We start from the raw sequence: 12,181 nt of genomic DNA on the forward strand, positions 1-12,181 counted from the left end.
GCTCTGGCCCTGCCCCTCCCTTATTTCCGTGCCCCACCCTCCTGTTCCCCAGACCACCCTCTTTCTTAATCTCAGGGCTGCCCGCACTTACTGTTCTTTCTGACAACTCTTTTCCTTATTCAAGTGTCACCTCCTCAGAATCTTTTCTTGACCCTCCACTCTAAAGCAACCCCCTACACTGCCTTTTCGTTGCAACCCTTGTCTCTGTCTAAAATCATGTTTATTTGTTTATAGTCTGTCCCCCACTTTGCTAGACTCAGTGAGAGCATGGTCCATGTCCTCTTTGTCATGGCTGTACCCCCAGTGCTCATATATCATAAGTAGTCTTGAATGGATGGATGATGAATCAGTGAACATCTGAATAACCACTGCCAGGCAACTGCCGACTCTTTGCGGCAAATCTGACCTCTGTTCTGTACTGTGGGAGACTGGCCCATGGTTCTTGGAGCTTCCATATCTCCAGCGGGGCTGAGCAATGCCACAGTCGCCACTGAACTCTTGCTGAGTTTGCCCTTGGCCCAGGGATGAGGGACGCTGGGTGATAGGTGAGAAGCAGAGGGCTCTGGTTTGGCCACAGGCAGATCCTTTTCTGCTGGGCAACCACACAAAGGGAGGCTGCAAGGCTGGAAGGCAGGTGTGGGATCCCCTCCAGGGAGGAAGCAGGTCCCTTTGGTGCTCTGCCTTCTATTTTTCATCCCCTGAATTTCCTACAGGACCCCAATATTTGATTCAGGCACTGCTTATTTCTGGTGCACCGCTTCCAGCACACTTGCCTCTCTCTGTTGGCAGTTATGGAAAGCATTTCTCCTTCAACAGGCAGATGAGCCAAGAAATCATACTTTCTGCTTAATCAGCCATCAAATTAAACAGAATCAGCTAAGACACATTTGCAAAAAGAACAACTGCAAACCACACCGGCTTCAAGATAATCAGCTGCTTAGGGATGGATGCCTTTCTCAAGCTTATTCTGCAGCTATTACACTGCACATTAGTATCAATTCATCTTTCTGAATTCCACTGTTTATTTGTGGGTTGCTATTTCACATGGCCATTTCTCCATAGTCTTTATAGTTGCCAAGAAGTAATGCAATGTTCAGTCAGGTTAACAGACCAGGCTGCTCAGCTCTGTTCCCGCCATGGCATTTGGGCTGCTTCCAGGGATGAGCAACATGCCACTGTCCCCCTAGAAATATCTGCCTTTAGGCAGAGCGAGGGTTTTATTTTGTTTAAGAATTCTTCTCAGACTAAATAGTTCCCTAAGTGGTTTTCTATCACCATTCACTTCAACTGCTCTTCACTTCAACGGCTCTTCTTTAGCATGTCACTAGCGCTTCTTCATAAGACCCAGGGGTACTTGGTTTTCCTCCCCAGCTTCGGTTTGGTTTGTCTTTATAAAGTACCTTTTGCTAAGTTAGGGGACTGCTCACAGATTTGGATGAAATAGTTATCACCTGAGGAGGGCACTGGCCTGGCATCTCAGTATGCAGAATCAGGCTCATGATTCAGAGGGTTGCCCCTCGACCTTGACCTCTCGGGGAAGGGGTACTGCGTGGACCTGGACTCCCCAGTGCCCCGGGATGGAGTCGGTACCCAGGAATGTCTATCTGAGGGGAGCGCGGTGACCTCCTGGTTCTGGGCCAGCGGCGAGGTGGTCTCAGCATCGTCGCTCTCTCCCGCGTTCCCTTAGCCCCGGCACACACGTGTTCCAGCGCGCCCGTGATAGCTCAGGGGGAGCGCCGGGCGGAGCGCGCCGGCGGGGATAGGGGGCTAGTTCGCATTTAATATAACTTCACTCCCTTTTAAAGGAAAGCTATGCCCGGAATCCGGGAGGTGGCGAGCAAAGGAGCCGGGAGGACGTGACCCACGCCCGCTGCAGGCCGCGCTCGGGTGTCCCTAGAGACAAGGCTGCGCGGGTGGCGTGGCCCCCATCCCTGCCTTCCAGCCCTCGGCTCCCATCGCCTTTGCCGCCCCTACCCCTTTCCCCACCCCCATCTAGCGGGAGGGGCGGGCCCACTCCGCCCTCCAGTCCCGGCCCCCACCTCCCGCTCCGCGGGCTGGGCTGGGCTGCGCGGCCGGCTGAGCGGCTCCCGGCCTTTTTTGGGCGTCTCCTCTCTCTGTGCGCGGACCTGCTGGCGGGCGCTCGGCTTTCGGCGGCGGCGGCGGCGGCGGCGGCGGCTCAGGGGGTCCCGACGCGGCCCCGGTTCAGCGCGCGCAGCCACCATGACGGGAAGGTAACTGCCCCCGCCTGCGCCCCTGGGCGGAGGGCGCCGCGGACCTGGGAGTGGGCGCCTGGCTGGGCGGGGCTGCGCGACTGGACCCCCGCCCGCCTGGCCTGGTGCTCCAGCCCCTCCACCCCTACCTCGCGCCGGCGGGTCCCTAGCTCCAGCTGCCCGGGTAGCGGCAGGTGGAGGGTATGTCCTGTTCCCTGCACCTTCGGTGGTGAACGTTGGGGCCGTTACCTCCTGCCCACGGAGAGCGGGCGCCCAGAGGGGCTGGAGACCTGGTCAAGGTCACAGCCAGCTAAAGAGCAAGGCGTCAAAAACTAGGCTGCGGGCTTCTCCCAGATTCCCCTCCCCCAGCCGTGGGAGCCTGGTGAGGCCTCGCCTCCGGAGCCTTGTGTTTCCTCCTCTGTAAACCTGGAATGGCAAAAACGGTAAAAATAGTAAAAGGTCTTTGTGGGGGGCCTGGCCAGAAGCGTCCCCAAACACAAGCTGTACAGGGGTGGGCCAGGGACCCTCCTCATACACCTTGTGGCCATTTCACAGACGAGGTAACAGAGACCACAGAGGCCGAGTGACTCAACAGGCCAGTCACATGTCCACCAGTGGCCGCCCAGTGTTGACCTCTGCAGCCCTTTCTGGTACTGGCCAGTACAAGTGCATGGCTCCTGGCGAGGTAGGAGGGGCTGGTCTGTGAGGCCCTGCCACCGCCTTCCAGCCAAGCCTGGGAGGAGGACACAGGTCTTCTTGACCCCTTGACTTGGGTCTGGCAGGTGGAGGGGACTCTGCAGCTTTGTTAGGGAAAGGGGCTTGGAGAGTCTGTCAGTGCCCAGGAATTTGAGGGCAGAGTAGTGGCCCCAAACCCAGGTGTTGTGCAGGGTGGTCACCCAGCCTGCAGGGGCACACTGTCTTAGGGCAGCCCCAGGAACCAGCACTGATCCTGTCACCTGGAGAGTCCTGTGCTTTTCCTCAGACCTCTCTTCCCGCCCCAAGTCTGCGGACAAAGCCAGCTTCCCATGCTCACCTCTCCTGGGGTGCTCACACCCTCCCGGTCTCTCGAAGGGCCGGCTGCCTTGCTTTACATCCTCAGAGCTTTCAAGGAAAATAAGGGCAGAATCAGGAGCAGTGATGGATGGGTGTTGCGGTGGGATGCGTGGCACAGATCATAGTAAGGCAGAGCCACAGGATGCCAACTTGGGTCAGGGAGAGAAGGCAGAAACCCCATGCATTTCTGTTCCCTCTGCATAAATCCTCTCAACCCTGAGTCCCGAGGGTCTTCCTAGGTGAGGAAGGCCATCAGGTCAGGCAGATGACAGCCAAGCAGGAGAAGCTGGGAAGGCAGGTGGGCAGTGGGAACAGGGGCCAGCTTGCCCTGGCCGCTGCCAGCTCTAGCGGGCACCTTGAGCCTGAAAGATGCTGGTCATCAAATGACCCAGGGGACAGAGTGAGCTTGGAAAACACTGAGTCGGGGTTTTCCTTGTCAAACTGCTCATCTTAGAGGGGCACCTGCCAGGGCACAGCGGTTTGCTGCCAAGGTGTGGGTTCCATCCCCCGCCCCAGGGCAGTGGATTAAAGGATCTGGAGAGGCTAAAGCTGTGGCTTGAGTCACAGCTGTGGCTTGGATTCAGTCCTTGGTCTGGGGACTTCCATGTGCTGTGGGTGGGACTGTAAAAAGAAAAAAACCTGTGCATCTTAGTTAGGGAAAACCTAACACAAAAAAAGATAACAAACATTAAAAGAAAGAAAGAAAACCCTCACAGTTCCACTCTTCAGAAATGCCCTTGGGAACATTTTGGTGGCTTTCTTTTCTTGTGGTGTATTTTCCTGCTCGTTTGTTTTTCACAAGCTGTGAGTGGTCTGTGAACACAGGTTTCCACCCTCCTTTGTTGTTCTCCACATGCCACATTGATGCCAGAGCTGGCTGGCCTCCCCTCCACCCACACGCCCTGGGGCCAGGCTGGCAGAAGTATGGCCATCCGACCCAACCTTTGGGATAGCTGAGATTTTTCCTCTCCCAGAACCTGAGGGAGTGCATTTTCATTCTGTTTCCTGCTACCATACCCTCTGCATGCCCATTGCTTCTGAGAGATGCCAGGGCAGTTCTCCCACCTGGATGCTGGTTCTCCCCATACCATCCCTTGTTGCCCAGAACCAGGCTGATCTTCAGAAGTTACCCTCCTGTTGTACATGTCATGCACCTTCTCAAGCTCTCCCTGACACCAGTGCAAAGTCCCAGTCCTTCACTGGAGCAGCCGAGACCCAGAAGAAGGCAGTGTGGAGCCACTGAAGTGACCTGGAGTAATATGCTCGGCTGGGCAGTTTGTTTTTTTGTTTGTTTGTTTGCTTTTTTTAAGGGCTGCACCTGTGGCATATGGAGGTTCCCAGGCTAGGGGTTGAATAAGATCTTCAGCTTTAGGCCTATGCCACACACAGCAATGCCAGATCCAAGCCGCATCCGCAACCTATACCACAGCTTATGGCAATGCCAGATCCTTAACCCACTGAATGAGGCCAGGGATTGAACCTGCATCCTCATGGATACTGGTCAGTTTAATAACCCACTGAGCCACCACAGGAACTCCCACAGCCAGGCATTTTAGTTGTATTCCTGTAGAAGAAGGGCTGCCAAAGAAGAGATGGAGAAGGAGACTGGACAGGAGGCAAGAACAAGGGGTTAGAGCAGAGGAGACAGACTCAGGGGACCTGGGAGGTGGTGTGGATAGGACTTGACCCAGGGCAGGTCCAGGAGGATGGCCCCTTTGTGGCGGCAGGTGTGGGCATGGACATAGAGCTGGTTTGGGGCATGAAGCATTCCAAGAACTGTGATAAGTCCAGGGAGAAACCCTGAGACTGGACATGAGCGTCTGTGGTCCAGGAGAGGGCTGAGCTAGGGAGGAAGAATAAATGAGGCCTGGGCTGTGGGCATGGTTGCTTTGGGAGTAGGTGTGGGAAGACACGCAGCCCTGGCTGCAGCCAGGGACTAAATCTTAAAAGATCTGCATCCCAGCTGAAGGGATCTTTGGCATCACTGTCTGTTCTTTAAGAGAATGTTCAAACCTGGGTGTGGTATGTCCCCCTGCCCAGGCATTCCTCCAGAGGGAGCCTGGGACCTGGCGCTCACAGTGGCTTGGCCTGCTGGAGGGGAGTCCCACCCACCACGTGGCTGTCATCCACAGAGGCTGCTTGTGCCAGACCACAGCTGGGCCCCAGGCTGAGTCCAGTGCAGAGTGAGGCTGCTGGATCCCTGTCCTCATACCAAAGCCCCCTCCCCAATGGTGCTCCCAGCTGTTCCCCACCCTCCTTAGGAACATGCCCGGTGGCCCCCTCAGCAGAGGAGCCTGCCAAGGTGCAGTTCTGGTGGCAGCCAGAGCCCTCAGGACGGCCCATGGGGCTGGGATGGAGTCAGGGGTTTAAGCAGTGTGAAGCCCGGGACAGAGTGATGTGCAGCTGAGCCTTGAGCCCCAGACTGGGCCAGGGTGGACCCTGCCCATGCCCTGCTTCCTTTCCTCTGTCTCTGGTACAGACTCCTTTCTCTGGCTGCTTGGGGAGTGCGATGGGGCCTGATTTGCAGCATGTGCCCAGTGCTAGGCTAAAACACCTCCACCTTGGCTCACTTCTGGCTATCAACGTAATGTTAACCGGTTCATGAAATTCCTGAAAATTGACCACCTGTGAGCTGGTACAGGGTGGCCCAGGCACACCACCGTGGAGAGGGACCTGGCTTCCCATGCATAGCCTCTCCCCTGCTCCTCCAGCCAAGCTTCTTTTCTCTGCTCCTACCTGCTGCCACCCTCCCCCCAAGATTCACACTTAAACCTTCCTTAGAACTGCATTTCTGGGGGGACGGTGGGCAGGGGCTGAGGGAGGCACCTGAAAAGTCATCCTTGTTCTGTTTATTCAGATCTTCTGAATTTCAGGTGATGAATTATTTCCTTGAGATGACCCAATAGGATGACTGTCTGAATGAGCTACTCGCATGAGATGACTGTCGCTCACTAATATGAGACATCTGATGTGTGTGCATGTACAACCAAACATGTATTGGAATTCCTGCTGTGACTCAGTGGGTTAAGAATTCGACATAGTGTCCATAAGGATGTGGGTTTGATTCCTGGCCTCACTCAGTGGGTTAAGGATACAGTGTTGCCGTGAGCTATGTTGTAGGTCCCCAATGCCGCTTGGATCCCATGTTGCTATGGCTGTGGTGTAGGCTGGCAGCTGCAGCTTCGATTTGACCCCTAGCTTGGAAACTTCCATATGCTGCAGTCATGGCCCTAAAAAAATAAAAGAAAATAAATCCGCACTAAGAAAATAAAACCACTCAAAATCAAATTTCCTCTGGGGTAGGAAGGTTTAAATCTACCATTCATCTGAGGCATACAGAGCATGTGGGCAAGTCGTCTTCAGCCCCCCAGGGAGGTGCAGTCCAGCAGGGCAGGCTGGCTCTGGTGGAGGCTGTTTGTGGTGGTGTCCTGGCTGCCTTGGGGATGGCACTCACTGCTCAACCAGAGAGGCAACGATTTGCTGGTACCCTGGCCTTTGTCACTGCCTCTAGTAAGCTCCATATTTGCATTCTTCACTGCATGTGTGTTATCTTAAAATTTTGAGATATGACTCACATGCCATAGAATTCACTATTTTAGTGTGTCCAGTTTAGTGGATGTTTTAGTAAATTCACCAGGATGTGCAACCATCACCACTAAGTCTAGAACATTTTCATCACTCCCAAAAGAAACCCATTTGTAGCCAGTTTCCCCCATTCCCCATCTGCTGGCAACCACTCATCTGCTTTCTGTCTTTACAAATTTACCTGTTTTGTATAAATGAAATCATACATTATATGCCCTTTTTTTTTTCTTTGCCTGGCTTCTTTCATTTGCAAAATGTTTTCAAAATTTGCTTATGTTGCATGAATCAGTACTTTGTTCCCTTTTTTTTTGCCAAATAATATTCCATTGTATGGATATACCGCAGTTTGTCTATATGTTCATCTGTGGTGGATATTTGAATTATTTCCACTTTTGGCTCTTATTAGTAATGCTATTGAGTAATAACATTTCTATATATATTTTCTACTTTGGAGCATATACCCAGGAGTGGAATCATATGTTAACTCTATGTTAAACTTTTTGAGGAATTGCCAAGCTGTTTTCCAAGTAACTGCATGATTTTTACATTCCCACAAGGAATGTATGAGGGTCCCAATTTCTTCACATCCTAACACTTATTTTTTATTTTTATTTTTATGTTTTTTTGCTTTTTAGGGCCATACCTATGGCATATGGAAGTTCCCAGGCTAGGAGTAGAATCAGCTGCAGCTGCTGGCCTACAGCACAGTCACAGCAATGCCAGATCCTTAACCCACTGAGCAAGGCCAGGGATCAAACCTACTAGTTGGGTTAATTTCTGCTGGGTCAGAATGGGAACTCCCTAACTAACACTTATTATTATCTGTTTTAGTAGGTATAAAGTTTTGATTTTTATTTCCTTGTGATGTTAGACACCTTTTAACCAACCAAGCACAATAACTCCCTGTATTTATTGGCTTCTGGTATATCTTCTTTAGAGAAATATCTAGTCAAATTATGTGCCCATTTTAAAATCGGATTGTCTTTTATTGTTTGATGGTCAGAGTTCTTTACATATTCTGGATACTAGACACTTACCAGATATATGATCTGCAAATATTTTCTCCTGTGATTGTCTTTTAACTTTCTTAATAGTATCCTTTAATGCACAAGATTGATTTTTTTTTTTTCCTTTTTTGGCTGCACCTTTAGCATATCTTAGTTCTTGGGCCAGGGATTGAATCTAAGTTACAGCTTCAACCTATGCCGCAGCTGCTGGGTGTTGCTGGATCTTCAACCTACTGTACCACAGCAGGAACTCCACAAAATTTTAAATTTTGATGAAGCCCTATTTCCCTATTTAGTTTTGATTGCTTGAGTTTTTGGTGTCACATCTAGGAAAATGTTACTTAATCCATAAAGATTTGCACCTTTTTTTCCCCTAGGAGTTTTATAGTTTTTAACTCTTATATTTCAGTTTTCAATGCAGTATGAGTCAGGTTTTGGTTTTTTTTTTTCTCTTTTTAGAGCTGCACTCTTGGCATATGGAGGTTCCCAGGCTAGGGGCTGAATTGGAGCTACAGCTGCAGGCCTCCACCTGGCAATGCCAGATCCTTAACCCACTGAGCAAGGCCAGGGATCAATCCTGCAACCTTATGGTTCCTAGTCAGATTCGTTTCTGCTGTGCCACAGCAGGAACTCCATGAGTCAGGTTTTTTTTTTTTTGTTTTTGTTTGTTTTTTTGCTATTTCTTGGGCTGCTTCCGCGGCATATGGAGATTCCCAGGCTAGGGGTTCAATCGGAGCTGTAGCCACCGGCCTACGCCAGAGCCACAGCAACGCGGGATCCAAGCCGCGTCTGCAACCAACACCGCAGCTCACGGCAATGCCGGATCGTTAACCCACTGAGCAAGGGCAGGGATCGAACCCGAAACCTCATGGTTCCTAGTCGGATTCGTTAACCACTGCGCCACAATGGAAACTCCCAGTATTTTTCTTTTTGATGCTATTGTAAATGGAATTGTTTTGTTAATTTTATATTCGGATTGCTTATTGCTAGTGATTTTTATATGTTGTTCTTTTATCCTGCATTTACTTATTTATTAGATGTAACAGGGTTTTTTGGTGTGTGGAGTTCTTTAGGGTTTTCTATGCATAAGCATATATGATGCACAATTAAAGATAGTTTTAATTCCAATCTTGCTTAGTTGTCTTTGCTAGAACCTCCAGTGCAATGTTGAAGAGAAATGGGAAGGTTAGACATCTTGTCTTGTTCCTGACCTTAGGGAGAAAACTTTCAGTTTTTTACAAGTAGGTATGATGTTAGCTCTGGGCTTTTGTCAGATTGAAGAACTTCCCTTCTATTCTTAGATTTTTTTTTTATTCCTAGATTTTTGAGTTTTTCTAATTATGAAAGGGTGTTGCATTTTGTCAAGTGATTTTTTTCCATTCATTGAGGTGATCATGTAGTTTTTTTCCCCTTATTCTATTGATATGATATATTATATAGATTTTTTTTTTCTTTTATGGAATTTCCCAGGCTAGAGGTTGAATTGGAGCTACAGCTGCAGGCCTATGCCACAGCCATAGCAACACTGGATCCGAGCCTCATCTGTGACCTGAGCTGTAGCTTGTGGCAATGAGGGCACCTTAACCCACTGAGTGAGGCCAAGGATCAGACTTCTGTCCTCATGGACCCTATGATGGGTTCTTAACCTGCTGAGCCACGATGGGAACTCCTCCAACCATATTGTATTCTTGGTGTAAATATTATTTGGTCCTGTTGTATGGTACTTTTTATTGGCTTCTAGATTCAGTTTTGTGTTGAGGTCATCTGTATTCATAAGGGATATTGATCATAAGGGTAAATTCACCAATAAAATGATCTAGTCCTGGGGAGTCCTCTTTGTGGGGAGTTTTTTGATTATTAACCTAGTCTGTGTACGTGTTACTGGTCTATTTGGATTTTCTATTTCTTCTTGAGTCAGTTTTGGTAATTTGTGTCTTTCTAGGAATTTATCCATTTCAACTAAGTTATTTAATATGTTGGCATTCAACTGTTCATAGTATTCCCTTGTAATTATTTAAACTTCTCTAAGCTCAGCCCCTTCTTTCATTCCTGATTTTAGTCATTTGAGTGTTCTCTTTTTTTTCTTGGTCAGTCTAGATAAAAGATTTGTTAATTTTGTTATCAGAGAACCAACTCTCATGGTTTTTCTAATTTTTTCTAATTTCTATCTCATTTATTTCTACTCTAATTGTTATTGTTGCTTCCTTTTGCTTGCTTTGAATTTAGTTTACTCATCTGTTTCTAGTTTCTTAAAATGGAAGGTTAACTTATTGATTTGAAATTTTCGCCTGCCTGCCTTCTTTCCTTCCTTCTTTCCTTCTTTCCTTCCTTCTTTCCTTCTTTCCTTCCTTCCTTCCTTCCTTTCTTTCTCTCTTTCTCTCTCTCTTTCTTTCTTTTTTTCTTTCTTTTCTTTCTTTCTTTCTTTCTTTGTTTCTTTGTTTCTTTCTTTCTTTCTTCCTTTCCTTTCCTTTCCTTCCCTTCCCTTTCCTTTCCTTTCCTTTCCGGGGCCACACCTGCAGCATATGGAAGTTCCCAGGCTATGGGTCTAATTGGAGCTATGGCTGCCGGCCTACACCACAACCACAGCAACACCAGATCAGAACCGCATCTGTGACCTACATCACAGCTCATGGCAATGCTGCATCCTTAACCCATTGAGCGAGGCCAGGGATGGAACCCGAAACCTCACGGTTCCTAGTTGGATTCATTTCCGGTGCACCACGACAGGAACTCCGAGATTTTCTTTTTGACTGTAGATTTTTACAATAATAAATTGAGTATCACTTGAGCTTCATCCAGTAAATTTTGGTATGTTGTGTTTTCATTTCATTCATTCCAAAGTATTTCCTAAATTCCCTTGTATTTTCTTCTTTTGACTCATTGGCTTTTTAGGAGTTTGTTGTTTAATTTCCCATATTTGTGATTTTACTAAATTTACTTTTATGATTAATTTTAATTTTATTCTGCTGTGGTCTGAGAATATGCTTCCCATGAGTTCAGTTATTTTAAATTTATTGAGGTTTGTTTTATGTCCTAACATATAGTTTGTCCTGGAGAAGCGTTCCATGTGCACGTAAGAAGAATGTATATTTTGCCGTTGTTGGGTGGCGTGTTCTGTGGATGTCTTTAAGGTCCAGTTGGTTTATAGTGTTATTCATGTCTTCTGTGTCCTTGCTTACCTTCTTTATAATGGTTTATCTATTTTTGAAAGTGGCATATTCATGTCTCCAACTGTTACTGTTAAATTATCTATTTTTCTCTCAATTCTGTCAATTTTTGCTTCAGATATTTTGGGCCTCTGTTAGGTGATTTATTTATACTTGTTATTTCTTCTTTTACCATCATAAAACATCCTCCTTTGCTCTTGTAACAATTTTTGTCTTAAAGTCTATTTTTGTCTGACATTAGTATAGCCACTCCAGTTCTCTTCTGGTTGCTGTTTGTATAGTATATCTTTTCCATTCTTTTACTTTCCAGCTTTTTGTGTGTGTGTGTGTATGGGGGGGAGCATTTTGTTTTTGCTTTTGGCTTTTTAGGGCCACACCCATGGCATATGGAAGTTCCCAGGCTAGGGGTCCAATTGGAGCTATAGCTGCCGGCCTCCACCACAGCCAAAGCAACCCAGATCCAGTTTGCGTCTGTGACCTATACTACAGCTCATGGTAACGCCGGATCCTTAACCCACTGAGCGAGGCCAGGGATCAAACCTGCATCCTCATGGATACTAGTCACATTTATTTCCACTGAGCCATGATGGGAACGCCAGCTTTTTGTGTTTTTTAATCTAAAGTGAATCTCTTGTAGAAAGCATATAGTTGGATCACATTTAACATATCCATTAAAAATGTTTTAAAATCTTCTAATTGGAAAGTTTGATCTATGTAATTACTAATAAGATAGGGCTTACGTGCTATTTTTTCTATATGTCTTATGTCTTTTTTTGTTTCTTAATTCCTACACCATTGCCTTATTTTGGGTTAAATTATTTCATTATGCAGTCATCTTTGAACCAGATGGCAAAAAAGGGTTTATAAGCAAAAAATGCAGTTATACTGCCTTTTATATTTATCTTATACTTACCTGTACTGCTCTTATTTTTTTTTCTTTTTCTTTTTTATTTCCACAATACATTTTTTTTCCTACTGTACAGCATGGTGATGCAGTTACACATACATGTATATATTCTTTTTTCTCATATTATCATACTCCGTCGTAAGTGACTAGACATAGTTCCCAGTGCTCTTATTTTCTTCATGTGGATTCAAATTATTGTCCAGTGTCATTTCATCCTAAAAGACTATCTTTAGTATTTCTTTTCAACTGTAG

At 47.3% G+C, this 12,181-nt stretch overlaps 1 protein-coding gene across 4 annotated transcripts in view; it reads left to right on the forward strand.

The window, feature by feature from the left end:
• The window catches only part of LIMS2 (LIM zinc finger domain containing 2), a 36,873-nt gene continuing 26,480 nt past the window's right edge, over positions 1,789–12,181 (forward strand). Inside the window, exon 1 of one of the 4 annotated variants that reach the window (XM_021076158.1) lies at positions 1,789–2,231. Coding sequence is in view for 2 of the 4 variants with exons in the window: in XM_021076156.1 (XP_020931815.1) it covers positions 2,221–2,231 (11 nt within the window). In the remaining 2 variants the exon portion in view is untranslated. The remainder of the gene's footprint in view (positions 2,232–12,181) is intronic. The other 3 variants (XM_021076156.1, XM_021076155.1, XM_021076157.1) reach the window with 3 other exon arrangements.

The sequence above is a fragment of the Sus scrofa genome, chromosome 15 (genome assembly GCF_000003025.6).
Source record: "Sus scrofa isolate TJ Tabasco breed Duroc chromosome 15, Sscrofa11.1, whole genome shotgun sequence".
Classification (NCBI taxonomy): Eukaryota; Metazoa; Chordata; class Mammalia; order Artiodactyla; family Suidae; genus Sus; species Sus scrofa.